General features: G+C 38.3%; 1 protein-coding gene across 23 annotated transcripts in view; it reads right to left on the bottom strand.

The window, feature by feature from the left end:
* Positions 1-22,414, bottom strand: part of TRIP12 (thyroid hormone receptor interactor 12) — a 138,424-nt gene that overhangs the window by 27,578 nt on the left and 88,432 nt on the right. For 11 of the 23 annotated variants that reach the window (XM_064286586.1, XM_064286587.1, XM_064286583.1 and 8 more), the window contains 14 exons: positions 21,433-21,581; positions 16,794-16,829; positions 16,614-16,709; positions 15,610-15,702; positions 15,252-15,413; positions 13,602-13,670; positions 13,347-13,512; positions 10,470-10,587; positions 10,206-10,365; positions 7,872-8,025; positions 6,399-6,627; positions 5,994-6,112; positions 3,155-3,362; positions 136-236 (listed from right to left, as the gene is read on the bottom strand). In XM_064286586.1, coding sequence (XP_064142656.1) covers positions 136-236; positions 3,155-3,362; positions 5,994-6,112; positions 6,399-6,627; positions 7,872-8,025; positions 10,206-10,365; positions 10,470-10,587; positions 13,347-13,512; positions 13,602-13,670; positions 15,252-15,413; positions 15,610-15,702; positions 16,614-16,709; positions 16,794-16,829; positions 21,433-21,581 — 1,860 coding nt within the window. The remainder of the gene's footprint in view (positions 1-135; positions 237-3,154; positions 3,363-5,993; positions 6,113-6,398; positions 6,628-7,871; positions 8,026-10,205; positions 10,366-10,469; positions 10,588-13,346; positions 13,513-13,601; positions 13,671-15,251; positions 15,414-15,609; positions 15,703-16,613; positions 16,710-16,793; positions 16,830-21,432; positions 21,582-22,414) is intronic. The other 12 variants (XM_064286588.1, XM_064286594.1, XM_064286596.1 and 9 more) reach the window with 3 other exon arrangements.

Raw genomic sequence — 22,414 nt, 5'->3', positions numbered from 1 at the left:
AAAAAGCTAAGAATACTGGCTATTCCGGAAACACACACATATTTCAATAGCTATTAGCAGTTTTACCGAAGTCCGTATCTGTGCCTGCTCTTATCTTCCCCTCTCCCAACTTCATGGCTTCATCAAAGGCATTACCTTGATTGTCTACTTTGTCATCATCTCTGGGAGGTGAGTACTTTGGCCTTCTTGGCCCTCGTTTTGGCAGTCGTTTTCTCTTTAGGACATCACTTAATCGACTATCACATAGAAAAAAATGTAACAAGTTTATCAATTATCACTGCACAATTATCATTACTCACTGAAAATCAAGTTAAAACAGCAGGAATAATGACTTATAAAATATTGCTGTAACAGGGTAGTTTTTTATTAGTGACTATTTGGTGCCAATTCTGTGCCAGTCATGTTCGAGAGGTATAGAGACCCAGAAAATGATAGTTCAGAAAATAACAAGCTATTTTACCATACTGACCTATGGAGAATAAAACCAAAAACAGAATATCTCTGATTAATCCTGATTAATATAATAAAATACAGAAAAGTACATATACAAATCTATGCCATAAAAAATTAATATGAAAAAAACTGAGTAATCAACAGCCCCCCCCAAAAATAATACACTAAGTCTAAGTACCGTATTTCTTCCCTAAAGGGCAACAAGTAAAATACACATGCATTAGTGCTAATATTGTTAAAATGTGTTTCTAACTGCTTATATTACACCCAGGACTGTGAACAAGTTCGTTCCAGTTCGAACCCCTGTTCAGAATTTGCATTTCCACCCCAGGTATACGGAATCAAAATCTACAGTTTACCAAGATCCGCAGGTGATCCCTCCGTACAGTGAGTTCTGAGACCCCCTGCTCTTCCAGTGGGTCTTAGAACTGGTCCCCACCCAGCAGCACTGGTATCACCTGGGAACTTGTCAGAAATGCGAATTCTCAGCAGGAGTCTGAACCAGAACAAGCTGGCTGGAAGTAATTATTACCAAAGTAGTTTCACGATGTGGTGATGACAATCTCACCCTGAATGAATGTATTTATGAGCATTATAGTGGCTTTGTTTTTAAACCAAAAATTACCTATAAATAAATCTTAGTGAGTGATAGAGGAAATAACATATTTTGAATAATAACCATATACGAAATAACATACTTCGCCTTTGTGTGACATTTTCACTATTCTTAAAAAACATCAGAAATAGTTTGAAATATCAATAGATTCTTAGAAACAAAGCTACATAAGATACAAAAGAAGAAAAGTTTTTTTGGTTCAGTTGGTCTACAGCCCAAATAAAATTTGAAAAATTTTGAAAAACATCATCCCATCTCCAACACCTGACATTTGTATGGGAAGCCATGTATACAGATATGCTTGACAATCACGGCAAATGCAATTTCCAAGGATGAACTTAAATATGAGTAAACAATTTCCCCTTTACAAATAACATTAACGTGAAGTTCTCGTTTGCAACTGTTATAAGGTATATAAAAATCAAACCAGTTGCCGTCGAGTCGATTCCAACTCATAGAGATCCTATTGAACAGAGGAGAACTGCCTTAGTTTTCAAGGGGCGCGCCTGGTGGATCTGAACTGTTGACCTTTTGGTTAACATAGTTGTAGCTCTTAACCACTATGGCACCAGGGTTTCCATAAAGTATGTGGAACTACTTAAAACCAGAAATATTATAAAGAGAAAATGTTCTTTCCTCTTCCTTTGGAGTTACCAAGTATTAGAATCTACCATCAACTCTTAATTCGTTAATTTCAAGTGGCTCAACAATACTGCATTCGTCCGAGGTGCCCCACACGTGAGAATTCTGGGAGCACTATGACGTCTCAGACTTTCACTGTGTGCCAGGCACAGAGAGAGATTAACCATCAAATCCAGTCCCTGCTCTCATGAGGGGTTAGTATAACTCTGCATTATACAGCAAAACCCTGCAGTAACTTAAGGGTATTGCAGTGGCTGGGGATGGGGGTGGGGCTGGAGAGAAAGCTGAAGGGCATGCAACACTGTGAGGAAAAGGGCAGACAAGTCCAACTTCAGCACTGGGAAAGGGGAGAGTGGGTCCCAGGGTCCCTGCTATTCTCCAGGCCCAATCTCCTTGCTCTGGGCTAATGACAGACACAAACTCAGCAGCTTCCTGAAACAACAGCCACTGTGCCAGAAGTCTCAGCCAGTCAGTCATAAGTGGTACAACTGCCAGAACTCCTATTCAAGCCAGAGTCAACAACTGCCACCAGGTGGCACCAAAAGCAGCTGGGCCCTGGGAAGGTTTGGCTGATGCATCAGGATCCCCACAGGGCTGCTGTACAGGACAATGCTACCCTGCAGTTTGTGAGATGAAAATGTTGGAGTCCATTTATTGAATATTATGTTTTGCCAAGATCTACTTTTCAGCTTAGAAGGAGGAAAAAAGGAGTATCCCATTGAGTACATTCTGAGTTTCAGACATGAGCTTGGTTCGCCATGTGTCGTACATATAGCAATATCAAGTTTCTAACGCCAAAGAAATAAAAACACTGAGTGAGGTCCACTTGTAACACAATACACTGAAAATCAATACGAAGGTCTAGTAACATTCAAGTAGCACGGTGCCAAGAGATTAAAAGCTGAGGGTGAGGTGAAAGGAGAGAACAGACATCTCCCATTTTCCTTTATTAAGAGCAATGCATTTGTGTTCCATTTGCCAATTATGGGGAAATAGGAAATTGTTATATTTTTATTTTTCTTCACATTCTAAAAGTTCTAGTTTTATTGTTTTTCACAATGTCAAAATCTGGGTATCGTGAAGCTGATCTGTTTGCACCAATACAGGTAAAGAACTGCAGGATTCTGAAATCAGAAACCAAGGCTCAAACCCTACACTTGAAAGGTTAAGTGTGTGACACTGTACAAGTCATTTATTGTCTCGGAGCCTTAGTTCCCTTGTTTGTCAGATGGGAATACCATGCATGTCTTGTGGTTGCTGCAAGTGGATTAATACAGTAGGTTTCCAATGAAAGCTAGGTTTTCTTCCCATTCTCATTAAACACCTAATAAAATATAGGTTGAAAAAATATGAAACGTACCCTTCAAAATTTTATCACCATCTCAAGTATCAAGGCAGAGATAAAGGCAAAAAGGACAACATGAAAGCAAAACTCTGACTTACCCTTGAGGGCTCAGATCTAAAGAATCGTCTCGGCTGTGCTGCAAGCTGGGGGACCCCAAGTCAGCCGCCGCATTAGTGGCAGCCGTGGCTGTTCCGCTGCCGACTGATGTTGTGGACCCCAAGGTCCCGGAGCCATTTGTACAAGCCTTTGGGGGGCTCGTCAACAGAGACTCGGACTCAGCTAGGTGTTTCACTTGATGCATCACACCTTCATAGTAACAGATGAAAAGAGCCAGTTTTCACCAAGCCGGCCCACCACACAGCAGATCCCTAAATGCTAACACTGACACATAAGGAATGACTGAAAAACAGCAGGCAAATGGAGAAGAACACTTAGAAGCCAGAGTTCTCGACTTGACTCCAATCAGAAAACCAATGCGAAAATTCAAAATTAAGGTACTTATATAGAATGTCTTCTAATCTTCAAAACCAGAAATGTTTAATAAGATTACAAGTCAAGTCCTACCTGAAGTTCAAAACACCCATAATAAGAAAATAATCCATTACAGAAATATAGCGAAGCTCTAGCCTGATAACATTTGGCTGGGGCGGCGAGGGCGGGGGGCGAAGAACTAGGATTACTGGTTAACTTCGGGTGCCACAAAGAGGTAAGATCACAATAAAGCTGCCACCAAAAAAAAGGGAATGCAAGCTTTCGCTGAGAGGTGGCAATTTCCCCGTTGTTGGAGGTGTATAAGGAGAGTGAAATATAAACCTGTAAGGCAGGGGTTCTTCTCTAGACTGGGATCCAGGGATGGGTGGGGGGAGGGTTTGTAAAGGAGGGAGTATGTCTAAGAACTATCAAACTGCCTGCAAAGAGGTCTGTCTGTCTATGTCAACTACATGCAAATCTGAGTGGATGAATGTATGTGAGTATATGTTCAAGCACGTACATTTTTTTCCTGGGAAAGGGTCCAGGGCTTTTTATCAGATTCTTTAAAAAAAAGAACAAACTGCTGAAAAGAGATGTCAGAATGAATTCAAACTTTTATACAATTACATGCCAGCCTGTGTGCTTGGGACTAAGGACACAGCCACAAACAAGGCAAATGTACTCAGGACCCTTACTGACTAGTAAAAAAGATACATTTTACAAGAAATTACAAATGTGATTTGCTTATGAGACAGAAAATGCAGTGCAGATACAACATATGGTGGGAGGACCTAACCTGCTCCAGAAGGAAGAAATATCTGCAGGAAGAGGCATTTAAGTTGAACCTCAAAGAAGAGCAGGACCTAGACAGATGCAAAGCAGCAGAACCAAGCAAGACTGCTCCGTAAGCTTCACAATTTACGTGCTATAGAAATAGGTGGTCACAGGAAATCCAATTTGATGGCACAGTTAATTATATGAAAGTGAAAAAAAGTGTACCTTGAGAAAAAAGATGGATTCTGATATACTTCCAAACCAGAAAGGCCATTTAAAAGCAAACAAAACAATAGTACACCAAAAACAAGAGTGCAAAATATGAGAATACCTGAGAATAAAGAGAAGAACATATACCAAATGTTTCTACAAGCATGGAAAACGTTTATTTGTATGTGCACTTGATTTGTTCTCTCTGGAAAATGGAAAAATTTTGCTTTTTATCTCATATAAAAATGTACTGTTGGGTTTTTTAAAAACTCCATTGTTACTTAAAAAAAAACTAATTTTAAATGGTGAAAAACCTATTTTGTTCAATACAATTGCACTAGTATGTCCACTGTATTTTTAAGATGTGAAGATAGGAATCCATCACAAGAAAAGGTTATCAAAAGAATGGAAAGTACCCCTGAGGCCACGCGCCACCCCTCGAAATCCTGCTAACTCAGAATTGAAGCCACTTTTCGGCCAAAGATTAGACAGGTCTGAAAAACAAACAATAACGCAGGTGAGGAACATGCTTTTTAGTGCAATCAAGTATATGACTGCCCCAAAGCAACGATGAGAAAGCAGGAAGGGACAGGAAAACTGGACAAATAGACACAGGGCCCAGGGTGGAAAGGGGGAGAGTGCCAACACGTTGCAGGGACTACAACCAGTGTTACAAAACAATTTGCGTATAAATTTTGAATGAGAAACTAATATGCAATGTAAACTTTCACCTACAGGTCAATAAAATTTAAAAATCAAAAACTGAATGGAAAGCAGATCATATGCAGAAGTGTACCAGGGTTGTTTCTAAGATGGAAGATAAAGCTAAAGATTAGTTGAGGGGGGAAACATTATTTCCTTTGTCCTCAGAAAGCCAGAGCAGCCCCAAAGACCAAAGAGCTGTGAGACTTCTGTTGATAAGAACGTCTTCATCAGTCAGGTATTATCTTTACAGGCTTAAAGAGACACAGCCCCTGAAAGAGCTGTACAGTTTCATCTCTGAGTTCTTCGGGAAGGGAATGGAAATGTACCAGCTCTCTTAGCTTGATTTCCAATTCAAATGCCTCAAATTAGATATTCCATTATCCATACAATGATGTACACAACAATCACTTTATCATTAGAAATGGTCTCTCTACTGATACGATTCATTTGGAGAGAAAGCTACATCTAACTTTTTCAGGGCATCTTCATGGCACCACATACTACCTTTATAAAAAGTTAATGACTGCTCTCTGGCCCATAAAAACTCCAATCACTGAAACTTACTAAGTATCAGCTGACAGTGAATTTTACAACCTGTATTAACAGATTTATTAAAGGACACTCTATAAGCATGAGAACTATAAGCATGTAAATGTCTTCTCTTACATAAAAGTAACAGTTTACTTTTTGTTCTATAGATAAAACTACTCAGACATCTACTGAAGGACTGTTTAGACTAAAACAATGACCATTAATGTATGATCTGAATGACATTACCTTCTCTTCTGAAGTAAACACTAAAGATATCAGGTAACTTCTGCATTAAGATTTCTGCCATCTGAAGCGCTCCAACTACTATCTTCAGGTCTTGGCTTGATAGCATGGAAGCAATGTGACTAAAAAAAGAAAGCATTTGTATATAAAACTTTGTCTGAATTTATTAATTGTTTTTGGCCATACTACTTTAACTTTGAGAGCAAAAGATTTTGTGAAACCACTCCAACAAAACAAATATTTTTCCTAAATACTCTTTTATATTCACTTGATTGTTTATCAAAGCTGTGTAACTGAATATAAATAGATAAGCCTTAAGATATTCCAATTTTCTATATTCAGAGGTTTCTGAAAGCACTTGCAGGGGCTTCAATTTCTAAAACGTTACGATGATTTTCATGAACACACCTTGAAACAGCATGATTTTTCAGGACATCCTTCAGAAGTTCAGCATCCGCAAAATAAATTATCCTAAGAATTGCTCTAAGGCACTTATGTCTGACCGCAGGTCCTGCTGAGGAACTATACACTTCATAAAGAACACCAAATAAGGTCTTAATAAAAGACTTAGCCAGTTCCGGGTCCTCTTTCATAAGCTGTGCTCGAGCATCATCCTTCTTTAGCTCTGAATACCCACCTGTAATAGAAAACAGAGAACGATGGAGTAGCGACAGACCGCAGAGACGCAAGAAAATAAACAGCACAGAGCGTTCAAGCCAATGCACCTTTCTCAAATGCTCTAATTTTTCATTGGTTATAATACAAATGAACTTATTGAATGTAATCGACTAGGGTTTACAAAAATGCTAAAGGCAGTAAAACAAAAATCTGGCCAGCCATAAAACCACTGGCCGCTCTGTCCTGCTGAGGACAACAAAGCATCACGACACTGCACCTACTTTACATATATAGATTCAACAGAGTACGGGGGAAATGGGTTTCGGTACTGATCAACTGAACCACTGGTGAGGAATAGGTGAGTTCAAGAAATGCACAGTGATTATTTCGCTAGAAGCTATGTGAAGTACAAGCTAATCTGCCACTTTGCTTATAAGGAATAAGGTACAGAGAAAAGGTAACTGATAAAAGTAAGCTCTAAACCAAAACCAAACCAAACCCACGGTGACCCTAAAGGACAGAGTAGAACTGCCCCATAGGGTTTCCAGGGAGCTGCTTGCTGGCCTTCTGGTTAGCAGCCAAGCTCTTTAACCACTTTGCCACTAGAGCACTAAACCAAGTGACAGTAAATTAAGGTTTGAGGGCCACATCCAGCTCATCAGCTGTTTTAGAAATGAGATTTTAGTGGACACCACCACGTACACTTGTTTACCTATTGTCTGTGGTTGTTTTCAGGCTGCAATAGCAATGTTGAATACAGTGACTGCACAGCCCACAAAGTCTAAAATATTTACTATTTTGATGATGCCTGTTCTAGAATGGAGTTGCAAAAGCAATGGCCTAAATCCCCGAGGGAAGGGATAGATGTCAGGAATCTGAAGGAAAAAAATAAAATCAATGTACTCTATTTTTCACTAGTTAAGAGAATTTGGGCAGGAAAGTATAAAATAAAAGGTTGGGAAGAATCAATCTAATAGGTAGGTTAGAAATAACAGTATCAGATTTAAAAAAAAAACTACAAGGAGCAATTCTGATTGGAGTCACAGGACAGAACATGTAGGTAAAAAAAAAAAAAAATCATGGGGAGGATACCAGCTAAGTAATATTGGCTTATTCATTAATTAAAACACATGGTCCAAAAACTACTAACCAACATGCCACTAGCTTAAGTATAAGGATACTCAGTGAACCAATTACTCTTCACTACTGCAAATAACATTCATGTGACAATACAGAGCTCTTTCGGACTCAAAAGGTACTTACTAGTGTTAGTATTGGCTAAGGGGTTAGGTTTTCTCTGAATGGCACGTGCTGTTCCCGTGTCCTCATTGATTTGCTGCATAGAATTAAAATCAATAGTATAAACTCGTCCCAGAGTGGACAAGCTTATCTCATCCTCACCGACCTGATGGGCTGCCTGAGAGCAAAGAGAGAGAAACCTTGAATATAAACATGGAGAAACTAATTAACTTAAGATACAGTGGGGATCCTCCATAAATGCTAACCTACACATTTATTTTATAAGGTTTCGGATGGTGACATAACAGAATATGGAATATTTAGTAGTGCGGATATGACAAAACCCATCTATTCAACAAATCGTTTTTAATTAGATATACAGTTATATATACATAAGCCCTATTAGGGCCTGTGAGACAAAAATACAGGTAAAATCCTGATGGAAGATCCAGTCAAGTAGCATCACTGACACCAAGAAGACGCCATTTGTACCCAAAGTTTTTAAGACATTGCTGATAGAAAGAAAAAACTGTTATCAATAAATCTTAGTATTCTTATTCTTAGACTGAAAAAGTTATTATAGGTTTTTAGCAACCCACCAAAGCCCTCCTTTAAGTGAGTGACCCTATAAAAGTTTTTTGTCCTTAGGTAAACAAAGGATTTTGCACTGAAATGATGCTCTGAGATTGAAAAGGGTATAAGTGGGAACTCAAGGAGTAATCCAGAGGGTGCATGCCCTACATAGTACGTATCTAACAGAAGGCAATCTGATGCACCCTGCTTGATTTTAGGGAACCTATAAAGGTGACAGAATATTCATTTCTATTCCAAGTCCAAACTATGGAATTCCTAGGCTATATAGAAGACAGGACTCTCAGGAAATCGAAAATAAACTAATGGGGAAAATGCACGTATTGAGAAAACACTAAAAAGAATGCTTAGAATTAGAGACCATGGCCCTTAGTACAGGTCTGCTTACATACTGCTACTTCTACATGAACAATTAAACAAAATCCAAACCACTGCCACTGAGCCCATCCCAGCTCACAGTGACCCTGAGTGGCACTGTCCCATAAGATTTCAAGGGCAGATGGGAGGGTTCAAACCACTGACCTTTTAGTCAGAAGCTCAGTCCTTAACCACTTCTATATTGCTGTTGTCGCTCTTAGGTGCCATCGAGTCAGTTACGACTCATAGTGACCTATAGGACAGAGCAGAACTGCCCCATAGGGTTTACAAGTTATGCCTGGTGGATTTGAATTGCCAACCTTTTGGTTAGCAGCAAAACTCTTAACCACTTCACCACCAGAGACTCTATATTAGGTCTGCTTATACGCCAGCTAACAATGCACAAAAGACCAAAGTTAATTTCCTCATAAAAGGTAACTCTGAATTTAGATTTTTTTCACAGGAATTTTGGTTTTGTAATATGAATCAATGGTTTAAGAGTTTCTCAAAAACTCATTTTTAGAAACTGGTGAAAAACATCTTTGAAGAAGAATGTCTACACAAGAAATGTGATCTTCTAATTATACTCAAATACCAAATGTTGAGATGAGAGAGTACGATAAGATTCACAGGTATGTGATGTACTGCAAATATACGTAAATGATGCGTGGTGTCTCAAATAATACAAGGACCAACATTTCCTAAACTAGGGCAAATATTCTACTAATGAGAGAATTTTTAAAAAACACTTCAGTGCAAACTTAAAAGTATGGGAGTAAGAATAAAAATCACACCTCTAAGACTGTCATGGAAAAATCACTATTAATATTTTGGTATATTTTTCTCCTTTGTATTATCGTCCCTTTCTCTTAAGCTGGCTGAGTTCCCAAAAGGTTCACATAGTTTTGTATTTCTCACATCCCTCATTAAAATTCATTCCATTATTGTCTGCGTTACATACAAGCCTATGTATACACCATAATTTACTTAGTTATTTATATTTAAGTTATTTCCATGTTTTGTTTTTACCCTTAAATATTGAGATGAAGCTATTTGTATGTGAATTTTTGCACATGGCAGATTTCTTTTGGATGGGGAGATAGAGTAATTTTTAGCAACACAGTGTCTAACTCCGCCCATGTTTCCTTTCAGAAATGAGGAAACTGTGGAACAGAGAACTTAAATTACTTGCTCCAAGTCAACCTGGTAGTTAGCAGCAGAAGCAGGACTACAACATCGTGTTTTCTGACCTGAACAGAAATGAGGACCTTGTTCTCAGGAGACAAAACGAGAAAATCTTGAGTTAATTCAAACGGAGCCCATTTTGGTACACACATGCACCTCCCCACTCCACCCCTGCACCCCCTCTCCACCATAATACACTCATTTTAAACGGTACGATGAAACTACTACCTCAATTATCCGGCTATCAATCCTGTTATAGGGATGCCACAGGCCCCGATCATCACGCCACTGCCATATGGCACCATCTGTGTTCTGTGCATTTCCCTTCTTCAGCATGGTGTCAACTGCAAAAATGCCTTCCTTTGGCAAACATGGCATAAGTTCACTGGAAAAAAATGTGCCATTATTTTAGTAAGTAATAAGTCTCTGAAATATATCTCACATGAACCACAAACTTACTATTATTGTTATTATAAGCCCAATCTTTACCAAATCAGAGATGTCAGTTCATACAGTTCTTGAGGACTCCGGGGAACAAGATCAATCTGCTCCTGACAACTTCCATTGGCGGCGCCACACAGGAGGAAGTGAAGTGTCTCTGCAATGTCTGTAAAACCAACAACCACCACCACAGAAATCCATTAAACGAGGTACAGTTCATAATTTAAAAGGCAACCATTCCCTAGGTGGAAAACAATCAGGATTATTTTCTATTATTCAACGCAATAGTGAAGTTAAAATAAAAATCCAAATGAGTTTTAATAAAAACCATAAAACAAATTTTATGAAGATTTTAACAATTTCTCTCTAAGGACTTTAGTCTTAAGTTCAAACCTTCTAACTGGGCTCCTGATCAGAAATCCTTCAGTCTCCCCCTAGAGACTTCAGGTGTCTTTTATTACTTTCCTTGAGGAGCACAGCGCTTTGTACAAAATCACATTCAACATATACTTTAATCAATTCAAATACATCATATATTTATCCTAAATTTCAAATATACTGAGAACGTGTGACCAACAGGATAAAATGTAGCCATTAAAAGCATCTGAATCTTAACAATACTGTGATTAGGAAGCTCATTACCTTACATGACATTAAAGCACACGAACTAAACACAAAGATCGTTAAAATAGTCTCTAGTATAAGTTTTCATTCTCAGAGGGCACTGGTTTATGAAGGAATTTGCATGAAAACCACTCTGACACGCTGTCGCTGGGAGTGGAGGGTGCTCTGGGTCTCCGCAGGTTTGTTCCACATGGGAAACCTAGAGACAGAGCTGGGCCTCTGGTGGTGGTAGTGGCGGCACTCCTGCAGTATTACACGTGTGCACATAGACATGTATTTACACATCTCCTTGGAATGCCTCAGCAATAATAAGTTCCGCTATCAATACAATTATTCACCATGGATTTGGGCAGAGTTGTGGACACCGAGATCTCTGCTTCACAGAAATTTCACGAATAGCGATTTGAAAAAAATTTAACGTCTTCAAAATGTACAATGTTGACAAGTTCCCTATGAAGTGTGAATACATGGCAATAGTGCATTGCAAGGATTCTTTAACTTTGTTTTAGAGATCAGAGGACGGCAATGAAATGGAAAAAAAACAAAAGTTTCATGTTTCTTTTGAGATACTGCTGCAGAAAGAAAGTATCTAGCTGCTTTCACAAGATCAATCTGTGGCACACTTAGTATTCAAAAGATGTGAAAACACTCACCATGTTAAAAGGAAAATACCCAAAGATGTTGAAACAAAAGTAAGGCAGCAATTTCCCAAACTTGTATTTAAGGACATACTGTGACACAGGCTAAGGAGATATTCCGTATTTAAACTTCAGGAAATGTTGGCCTAAGAAAGTTCAAAGGGCTCCTCACACACATACCCCTTTGCTGTCAAGATTCCTACTCACAGCGACCCTACAGGACAGAGTAGAGCTGCCCTGCCCCATAGGGTTTCCAAGCCTATAAATCTTTACAGAAGTAGAATGTCTCATCTTCCTCCCAGAGAGGTTGATGGGTTCAAACCACCAAACTTTTGGTTAGCAGCCAAAGGGTTAACCACTATGCCACCAGGGCTCCTGGGGATTTTAGTAAACAAAGCCCATTGTGATGTGGCTAGGCAAGAAGGAGTTCAACCCCTCCCAAACTTATTTGGGCAAGGAATACATCACCCATGGCTCATATAGAACAGTGTTCTCTGGAATATCAAAGTCTGGCAAAGAATCAATGCTTTAAGGGGAATCTTTTCCAACAAGCCACCTCAGCAATGCAGTTCTTCTACAACATTCCATGCCAATATGCTAATTCACAAGAAATGCAAGAAAATAACATCTATTTGCCCCCAAACCAAAACATTATTATACTGCTTAATATTGTCTCTGAGGCTGTGGGAACAAAGGCTGTTTTCTAAGTGGTATCATCATTGACTCACAAGGTAATACCCTCAAAGATTCAGAATTGTGGGTATGAAATTACCCATAATTACAGGTGCTCAGTAAAAAAAAAAAAATATTTTTTTTTTTTTTTAGTATACAAGTAACCAGTACTCCACTAGAAATAATCGTAACATATAGACATTTTCTGAAGCTCCATTCTGTGACACTAACTTGTGAAGCCTAAGGTTTAAAGAAAAGGGAATGGTAAACTGGACTAGCAATGCAGTAAAGTTTTATTTCCTGCATGCTGGGTCAAGTTGGGAAAAGTTTAGAAATACGAAAGTAGCAAAGGTCAGCGACATCCATCTGTGGGAGTAAGTTCTCAATTTTTTTGAGGGATGAAAGGATTCTAAAATTAGATAAATGGCTAGAAGCACAACATGGGCAGAAAAAACTACCTATGAAGTGGTTACTGGTGACAGAGGAACTCAGAATTCTTCTAATGAAGCATTGTTATGTAATTAAAATTGCATAGAAAGTAATAATCTTGAATCTTTACTCTTAGAACCAGGAAGGGTAACATTTTAACGTATTTTATATGCTTTTAAAATTGTATGTTAGAAGCATTAATTTATTATCCCAACACAAATTTATTACAAATTAACACTCTTCTTCATTATCCAGCACCCCTGGTAGCGCAACAGTTAAATGCTTGGCTGCTACCCAAAAGGTTGGCCGTGTGAACCCAGTAGCAGCTCTGCGGGACAAAGACCTGTGATCTGCTTCCATAAGGATTACAGCCTAGGAAACCCTAAAGGGCACTTCTAATCTGTCACGTGGGGTCACTACGAGTAGGAATCAACTCAACAACACCCAACAGCAATGTTAGTAACTGCTTCTACTTGCATCACTTATGTTGACTTTATGAATTAATGGGAGATAAAGCAAGCTGCTTTTCCTGCTTGAGGTAAGATAATAAAATAGCACTTACTTTGCTTCATAAGTTGAACGGCTAGAGTTGGACAGTTGGAACACATCAGAGAAAACATGCGAACCACCATTATAAACATCCCAGAACTTAAAATTGGAGGAGTCACTACCAATAGTTGTTGGACATTTGTAAGCAGATCTTTGGAAGCAACCTGCTGGAGTAAATTCTTCAAGAAAACAAGAAAAACAGAAACTGTTACCCTGTATTCAGCAATTTAACAACTTCATGAAATATCAACAAAGATGAAATGCTTACCTCCTCATGTTGGAAGTTGTCCACTAGACGTGCAAAACAAAGGCAAGTGCTTTCAACTGACTTTTTGTCCTGTTTTTCAGAAAGGAAAAAGTTTATTAATACAAAACATGTTCGCTGTCCTACGTCACTACGAATCTTCCTAATCCCCAACTGTTCAAGGCTGGCTCGATTAGTAGATGTGAGCCTTAAAAATGCAAAGGTGCCTAAGCAATGTACAGTCAGTAATATCAAGATTTCAAAGTAAAGAGAATCACACTGAAAGACCTCTCTCCTCCACGAAGGCCTCAGTAGGTAAAAGCAAACAACAGAAAAGGAGAAACAGCTTTTGTGCTTATATAATCTTAGTACCTAGACAAAAATTATAAGAAAAAACAAACAAACATCCTACATGTGGCGTTGTTTTGAGTTGAAAATCAACTCGAAGGCACCTAACAACAACAACATCTCTTCAGTGCTAGGTACGGACTTGTGATACTCATTACGAAAACAATTTAGAGATACCATTAAGTAGCCTCATTGAGAAAATATTTCAAATAATCCTCATAAACAACAAAAAGAATATTTTAATGACTTGGTTAGTATTTTGATAAACCTTTATAAATGGACTTCAGGTATAAAAACTACATTTGTTTTTGTAAAAATGAGAAGAATTTGGGCATTATAAAAGTCCTATACCTTCGCCGCCACCAAAGTCTATTAAGAGTGCTAAAATAATAGTGGCCAGCCACTCCTCTGATTTTCAGTTATGGGTATCATGTAGTACTGATATCAGAGTAGACTAGAGAACATACTTCTAGGAAAGGTTATCTCAGCCAACTAGTTAAAAAATAGATAAGTAAAGAAAAAATTAACGGCACTACTGCACCTCGATCGTCTTAGAAGCAAAATACTTCAGGGTGATTCAATGATAATTCATTATTTATGGTATTAACCCCCTTATTTGCTAAAAATACTTTATGTACTTCATTTTCCCATGAAGGTTTAAACACAGCTTTATAAAGGCCATAGGGGTAATTTTAAAGCCAAATTTCTGAAAATCTCTTTAGTAATATTACTTCATTACATTCATTTCTGTTTTTAAAAAAGGTCAATTTCTCTACAACCTTGAAATTTAGTTCGCATTCTGTCCTCCACCCTAGACCCCCCCGACTCTGCTTCTAATGCTACAGCGCGCCAGGCCCGATGATTCTGCCTCCTGGATTCTTCACAACCCCAGGAAGCCACATCTACATTTTCTGCTTTTTTTTTTTTTTTTTTTTGTGGAACACAGTCTGGTCTCACTCCTGGTCCTAATTCATACCTTCCTATTCCTGTCTGCCTATCCCAATGTCTTTCAAAGGAGGATCTTTCCAAAATGAAATTCTGATCATATCACATAATAAACAATTTTTTAATGAAATAACAAATTCATCCCTTAAAGTCAAAATAGTTGAAAATATCAAACATATGAATTACTATTCATTTGGGTAAATCCACCAAAATCGTGTAAAATAACATAATATGGTACATGACAGATAACAAGGAAAGCCACAGGGATAAGAACAATTTATGTATAAAACTGGAAGATTTAGAACACTAATTGAAATTGTCATTTTGAGAAAACAGTAAAAATGTCTGATGACTGACACATCAAACAGGTTTGTGTTTTACCTGATGGGTTAGCCTTTGGGTAAGCAATGGGAGGGAATCTGCCACAAAGTGAAACTCGTCTGGCGTGATACTCTGGCAGCAATTGGCTGCAATCGCTAGTGCATTTCTTTGGGCATTTATGCTAAAGAACTCTAGATACAACAAGCAGTCTGCCAAACCACCCTAAAATAAAGAAAACAGTTAAAAAGTGAGGCAATACCCCTTATCAGCAATAAAAAACATTACCTATGAAAAAGTATGGCACTTGACTTTGGAAGCACCGTGCATACCTTACAAACATTGCAATCTAGGAGTTAGTCCAAAAGTGGACCTAAAAACCAACCTTCACAAAATAGGGCCCTTGGACAATAATACTTACCGCCTGCAGAATGGCTTTACTGTGTCTACGTGATAACATCTCCAAGGCAGTCAAGGCCTGCTCTGCCACATCAATACATTGAATAACTTGCAGCTGGGAACATAAGTAGTTACTATTATCATTCACGTTCTTTTCTGGTAGCTTATCTTATACATGAATGAATGGAGGTTTCTTTCTTTTCTTCTAATTTCCATCAATCTATACTGCCTCTAACATGAAACCCACCACAGGAAACCAGTGATTTATGAACTTAAGACATAATGTACAGCCAATATAGTTTCCTCTCAACTACTATGCTCTGTCTTAAGATACTGAAAAATATGCTTATATGGAGAATAAGCTAAATCCAATTACATAACTTAAAACCTTCATACTTAAAAGACAGGTTGTTTTATATAAAGAAATTTTTTTTAATCAGGTTTTAAAGTTTATACTGAATTCCAAGCTCATCAGATAATGCAAATCTTACTGGGCATTAAAAGAGAAAAAGACCCTTAAGTATGACAGACCAAAAATATACCACATCACAGACAATATGAAAAAATTTCCTTTCTTCACTGACTCAATTCATGACCTTGAGCAAGGCACCCTGTCTGTCTCAGCCTTCTCAGCTATAAATGAGGACATGAACACCTATCAACCACATTACGATGTCATCTAGAAATACGGAGATTAAATCAAGTGTTTTAAGTTCTTCTCTGAAAGATGTTATATTAATGTGGTAACTGCCATTATAAAGAATTATAAAATAGGTTGATTTTATAAATAATTTATTATTTGTATTTATAAAGATAATTATCTTTAATGTGAAGCTACTGGTCTGCTGAAGACGAAGTGTTTTTCTGGAATCATGGCTAAAAATACAGTTAGAGAATAGATGCTAAAAAATGCCTTTTAAGATGGCCTTGCAATTTGATGTTTGACTCTAGAACTTAGAATTCGAGAGTTCTAAACTTGATTTCTCTATGCCTGCTTCTGAACAACTGAGGCAAGAGTAGGAGTACCTTTTCTAGAAACACAGGAATCGCATCCACGACGACTGCAGACGACCTAGGAAGTGCTTCCATCATGTATGTTAAGGCTCGGCAAGCATGGTTCATCTAGAAAACAACAACATGTATTTCCGCTGAATAAAAAACTCAACTGAAATTTGGAGTGCTTTAAAAAGTACAGTATGTACTTACAATATCAAAATTATGCTCCATCTGCAGTAATGTTATCTGTTCAAAAAGAGTGTAACAGAGTATTAGAAGCTGTATTACTGGAGAAAACCCTAGAAGTATTATTTCCTCTTCCACTTCAATTGAAAAGGAAAGAATAATTCAAGTCTTTTACAATACAAAAATCAGATAAAAGTAGCACGGGTACACGAAACCAAAAAAACCAAACCCATTGCTGTCGAGTCAATTCCGACTCATAGAGACTCTATAGGACAGAGGAGAACTGCACTACAGAATTCCCAAGAAGCACCTGGTGGATTTGAACTGCCAACCTTTTGGTTAGTAGCCATAGCACTTAACCACTATGCCATCAGGGTTTCCATGGGTACACAAGAATTGATTATACTTAGGATACCATTACTCGCACACTGTAGCTCTGACTCAGGACCTTTACCAGATAACCATCACTTCATGATCCAGGTCAAAAAAAAAAAAAAAGTCTTCCTGTTACTTACGGCCAACTCATCTGGTAGCTTTAACCCAGGAGCCCTGGTGCAGTGGCTAAGTGCTCGGCTGCTATCTAATAGGTCAGAGGTTTGAGCCCACCAGCTAGTCCATGGGAAAAAAATGTGGCTGTCTGCTTCCGTAAAGATTACAGCCTTGGAAACCCTATGGGACAGTTCTGCCTTGTCTTGTAAAGTCACCATGAGTCAGAATCAACTCCACGGCAACAGGTTTTTAATCCCCACTCAGAAACCCATACATAACACATCACACCAAGGATTTACTAGGTATCAGTAAGCACTTGCTACATAAATTAAGAGGACCAGCAATGTCCGAATATTTGTTGCATTACCAACCATCAGCACAGATTCAGGACCAAAGCGGAAATGCTTGTGAAAAGCCTCTCTAAAATTTGAGAAAACCACCATTTAACCCAGCTGTAAAATACACTGTGTGCCAGCACGCAGTGGACGATTTAAACACAACAGTCGTCACATTATAGATTATGAGCTAATTAAAAGCCACAGTAATGTAATTATTCCACATATGCACTGGTCAATCTAAATATATTATTTTGTTTTGTTTTATTGTGTATATGGAAAAAAAGATTTCAGTCATGTTTTTTAAACAAAGGAATGCAAAACCCCTTAAGTTTTCTATTCTCCTGAAGCAGCCAAAGAAATTTCCTATTCAGAGAGTCATTCACTGTCTTCTAGTTCAATGGAAGAATTTAAATACGCTGAATTTAACTGTACAGTATCCTTCAATTAAATGCATAACTACAACAACAGACATCGGGTATTCTAATACAATATGCAGCTTCTCAGCTAAGTAACGCTACTCTACACTGGGTGAAGTCCTGAGAATATTGTTTTGTTTAAATACAACATACACACACAAACACATCCACACAACCTTTTTCAGGGTCCAACAACACTCTATGTCTCAAATAACCTACATTCAGCCACTTAAAACACCTATTCTAAATTGAAAAGTGTTGTTATTAATAGAAAAAGTATTAACACTGCCAATTTTTAGTGGAACGACCCTTCTAAGGTCATGTTGGGGAAGGGCTGCTGTAAACAGATCCCCTTTACCAAAAATAAATACTAATGGTCATTGAAGTTTGTGGCGATAGATATATACTGACAGTACTTAATCGTGATAAAGGGTAAATCTGGACAGCTCATTAACAAGAGCCATTATTAATAGCATGAGTTGACTTCTATAGGTCTATTAAGTACTTAAATCTAATCAACAACCAGCAAATTAAGTAAACTGAATTATATGTGAACATTTTTTGCCTAGATTTAATGACTTGCTTACTTAACTAATAAAAACTGCCTTTTAAAGAACAGACTATATAAGGTAGGTCTAGTTCTTTATTGCTATTTATCTTCAATGAACTAAATTTAATAACAAAGTTTAATTCCAATCAGCCAATTAATTCCAAGCCAGCTACTGATTAAATCAGCAGTTTCAGAATGAGAATTAATATTGGCACAATGCAAAAGCACAAAGACATTTAAACCACTTTCATGAAACATTCAGGAAGCAACACACATAACTTTACTACAGTGGAACTGATAAAATCTGAGACCTGGCTTTCATCATCTGCAGACCTGAGTGGCAGAAGGTGAAGAAACCGGTCTATCCTTTGCCACCACCTCCCAGAGCCAAGTCATCCAATAAATAAGAACAGCAAAACAAAGACTACAGACTATCTCACTTTGCACCTGACAGGTCTCTCTCACCCTAATTTGATAATGTGCTCAAATGAGACAATGTGATGTGCCACCATAAATTCTTTTTTGTCAACTGTATTGGGTATGTACAAAAGGACACGTTGTTATTAGGTGCCGTCAAGTCAGTTCCGACTACTACTGACCCTATGTACCAAACAACAAAACACTGCCCAGTCCTGCACCATGCTCACAATTGTTGCTATACTTGAGCCCACCGTTGCAGCCACTTTGTCAATCCATGTCACTGAGCTTCTCCCTCTTTTCCACTGACCCTCTACTTTACCAAGCATGATGTCCTTCTCCAGGGACAGATCCCTCCTGACAACACGTCCAAAGTACGTAAGATGCAGTCTCGCCATCCTTGCTTTTAAGGAGCATTCTGGTTGTGCTTCTTCCAAGACAAATTTGTTTGTTCTTCTGGCAGTCCATAGTACATTCAATACTCTTCACCAACAGGACAATTCAAAGGTGTCAATTCATCTTTAGTTTTCCTCATTCACTGTCCAGCTTTCACATGCATATTGGGCAACTGGAAACACCATGGTTTGAGTCAGGTGCACCTCAGTCCTCAGGATGACATCTTTGCTTTTCAACACTTTAAAGAGGTCCTTTGCGGCAGATCTGCCCAACGTAATAATGTGTCCTGATTTCTTGACTGCTGCTTCCATGGCTGTTGATTGTTGACAACTTCAATCTTTTCTCCGTTTATCACGATGTTGCTCACTGGTCCAGCTGTGAGGATTTTTGTTTTATGTTGAGGTGTACTCCGTACTGAATGCTGTGGTCTTTGATCTTCATCAGTAAGTGCTTCAAGTCCTCTTCACTTTCAGCAAGCAAGGCTGTGTCATCCGCATAACCCAGATTGTTGATGAGTCTTCCTCCAACCCCGATGCCCTGTTCTTCTTTATACAGTCCAGCTTCTCAGACTATTTGCTCAGCATACAGATTGAATAGGTATGGTAAAAGAATACAACCCCTGATGCACACCTTTCCTGACTTTAAACCATGCGGTACCCCTTGTTCTGTTCAAACAACTGCCTCTTGATCTATGTAGAGGTTCCTCATGAGCACAATTAAGTATTCTGCAATTCCCATTCTTCACAATGTTATCCATAATTTGTTAGGATCCACATAGTCAAATGCCTCTGCATAGTCACTAAAACACAAGTAAACATTGTTCTGGTTTTCTCTCCTTTCAGCCAGGATCCATCTGACATCAGCAATGATAACCCTGGTTCCATGTCCTCTTCTGAATCTGGCCTGAATTTCTGGCAGTTCCCTGTCGGTACGCTGCTGTAGCCGCTTTTGAATCATCTTCAGCAAAATTTTGCTTGTGTGTGCTGTTAATGATATTGGTTTGATAATCTCCTCATTCGGCTGGATCACCTCTCTGTAGAAAAGGCACAAATATGGATGTCTCTCAGTCAGGTGGCCAGGTAGCTAGCTGTCTTCCAAATTTCTTGGCATAGACGAGTGAGCACTTCCAGGGCTGCGTCCATTTGTTGAAACATCTCAATTGATATTCCGTCGTTTCCTGGAGCCTTGTTTTTCACCAATGCCTTCAGTGTAGCTTGGACTTCTTCCTTCAGTATCATCGGTTCCTGATCGTATGCTACCTCTTGAAACATAAGGATGGCATTTATTTTTAATTTCCAAAGATAAAATGTGCTATGAATGTAATCATGTTTGTTTTAGACTTTGGTTAATATTTGACTCAAAGTTAAAATTTAAATTATTGCTAATTTCTTTAATTTTGGACTAAGAAAATTACTAATCCACTAGTTAAATGTCAATATTAAGCTAAAGTATCTATATTTGGTAATGGCAATTTCTCTTCCCATTTTCTAAAATATATATTAAGCAATGGAGATTAATAATTAGGTCCAAATTATCAACTCACAACGTGTTGACAAGCCATTAAAAGGTTGTTTTTATTGTTTTGTTTTTAGGCGGTGGGCATAACATAAAACCTTTTAAGCTAGAAGGATCCATATGGTGTCTGGCTTGATTGCGCTGTGTTGTACACAAGTTCCAAACATGAAGACGTTCCAGCCCACAAAGACAAAAGCAAGTGTGCTTCTTACTATTGCCCCAGGTATCACCAGGTTAAGAAAGAAAGCATGTGAATTCTGGCATAGTAAGAGTCAAGGTATTGCTTACAGGGCTAAGAATTTAAAGAGCCAGTCATTTAAGCATCGAAGGTGGGGTGGCTATTCATCAAGAAACAGTTGAGAAAATTTACAAATTCATCACCAGCAATCACTCATAATATAAACGTGAAATAAAAACATCAAGCCATTCTCTCCTAACTCTTTAGTGTTTTAAAATTCACAATGACAGGAGTTGTACATTCATTGACAATGGCAGCCTGGGAGGACAATGGAGGTAAAGCGAGGGGGGAACTCCATGCTTACCAAAGCTGGAACAACACTCTTGACAGGAAACCCTCCCAGTGTCTCCTCATTACCCATGACCAATAACTGACACATTTCAATAACTGCCTGAAGTTGCTGACTTTCATCAGTGGCTTGTAGTCCTTGCAGAAGCTGCTGGGCCTTAGAACCTTCAGAGAAAAACAAATGATTATTTTTAAACATTTACGAAAATTATTACTCAGCAGAAGGTGTCACCCTAGGTGGGAAATGGCTACTTACCTTCATTGATCTTAATTAAAGACTAGGTCGATACTAAGGTCAAGACATACTGCTAACACTCAAGGCAGAATAAATTGGATATATGCTGTCTTAAGTGAATTCAGAGTTATTTATATATATTTTTGCCTTTTTAAGTGAGAGAAGTTGACCGGGTTTTAACAGCAGAAACAAAAACTAACAATCACAAAACCAACATGAACTGCTTTTACCTGCCATTAAGAAATACAGTGAGCAGAAGTTTTCTGCAATAAAAACCTATTAAACAGTAATCCAGACCTCTAAGGAAATTTCAGGTACTCTTTAAACAGTAATCCAGACCTCAAAGGAAATTTCAGGTACTTCTCTACATACCTGTATCAGAACAACGGCAGTGAAATGGCAAGGAAATAAAAACAAATAGAACAATGCATCTAACTTTTAAAAGAGTGGAAAAAATGAAGCGTTTTATAAAAGCAGCCAATGATCCAGCTTCACACCTCTCACTTCCTGTGCAGACGCTGCCTGCTGGAGCGCTCCTTCTACTTTGAAGGCTCAATTCCATCGCCCAAACCATTGAAAAGCATTTACGTCAACCACCACAGGAAAAAAGTCGTTATTCAGCTACAGATTACGGTCAAAAGCAAAGCCTACAAGTATGTCTCCGTTTCTCAGGCACACCTTTCTTGAAACTACACCTAATTCAATTACTGCTTTATACATCTATAGCTGATGTTACCTTGAAGCCCTTTCTCTTCGTACACAC

This window comes from Loxodonta africana, chromosome 6 (assembly GCF_030014295.1).
Source record: "Loxodonta africana isolate mLoxAfr1 chromosome 6, mLoxAfr1.hap2, whole genome shotgun sequence".
Lineage (NCBI taxonomy): Eukaryota > Metazoa > Chordata > Mammalia > Proboscidea > Elephantidae > Loxodonta > Loxodonta africana.
This window is presented reverse-complemented; position numbering and strand designations above follow the sequence as displayed.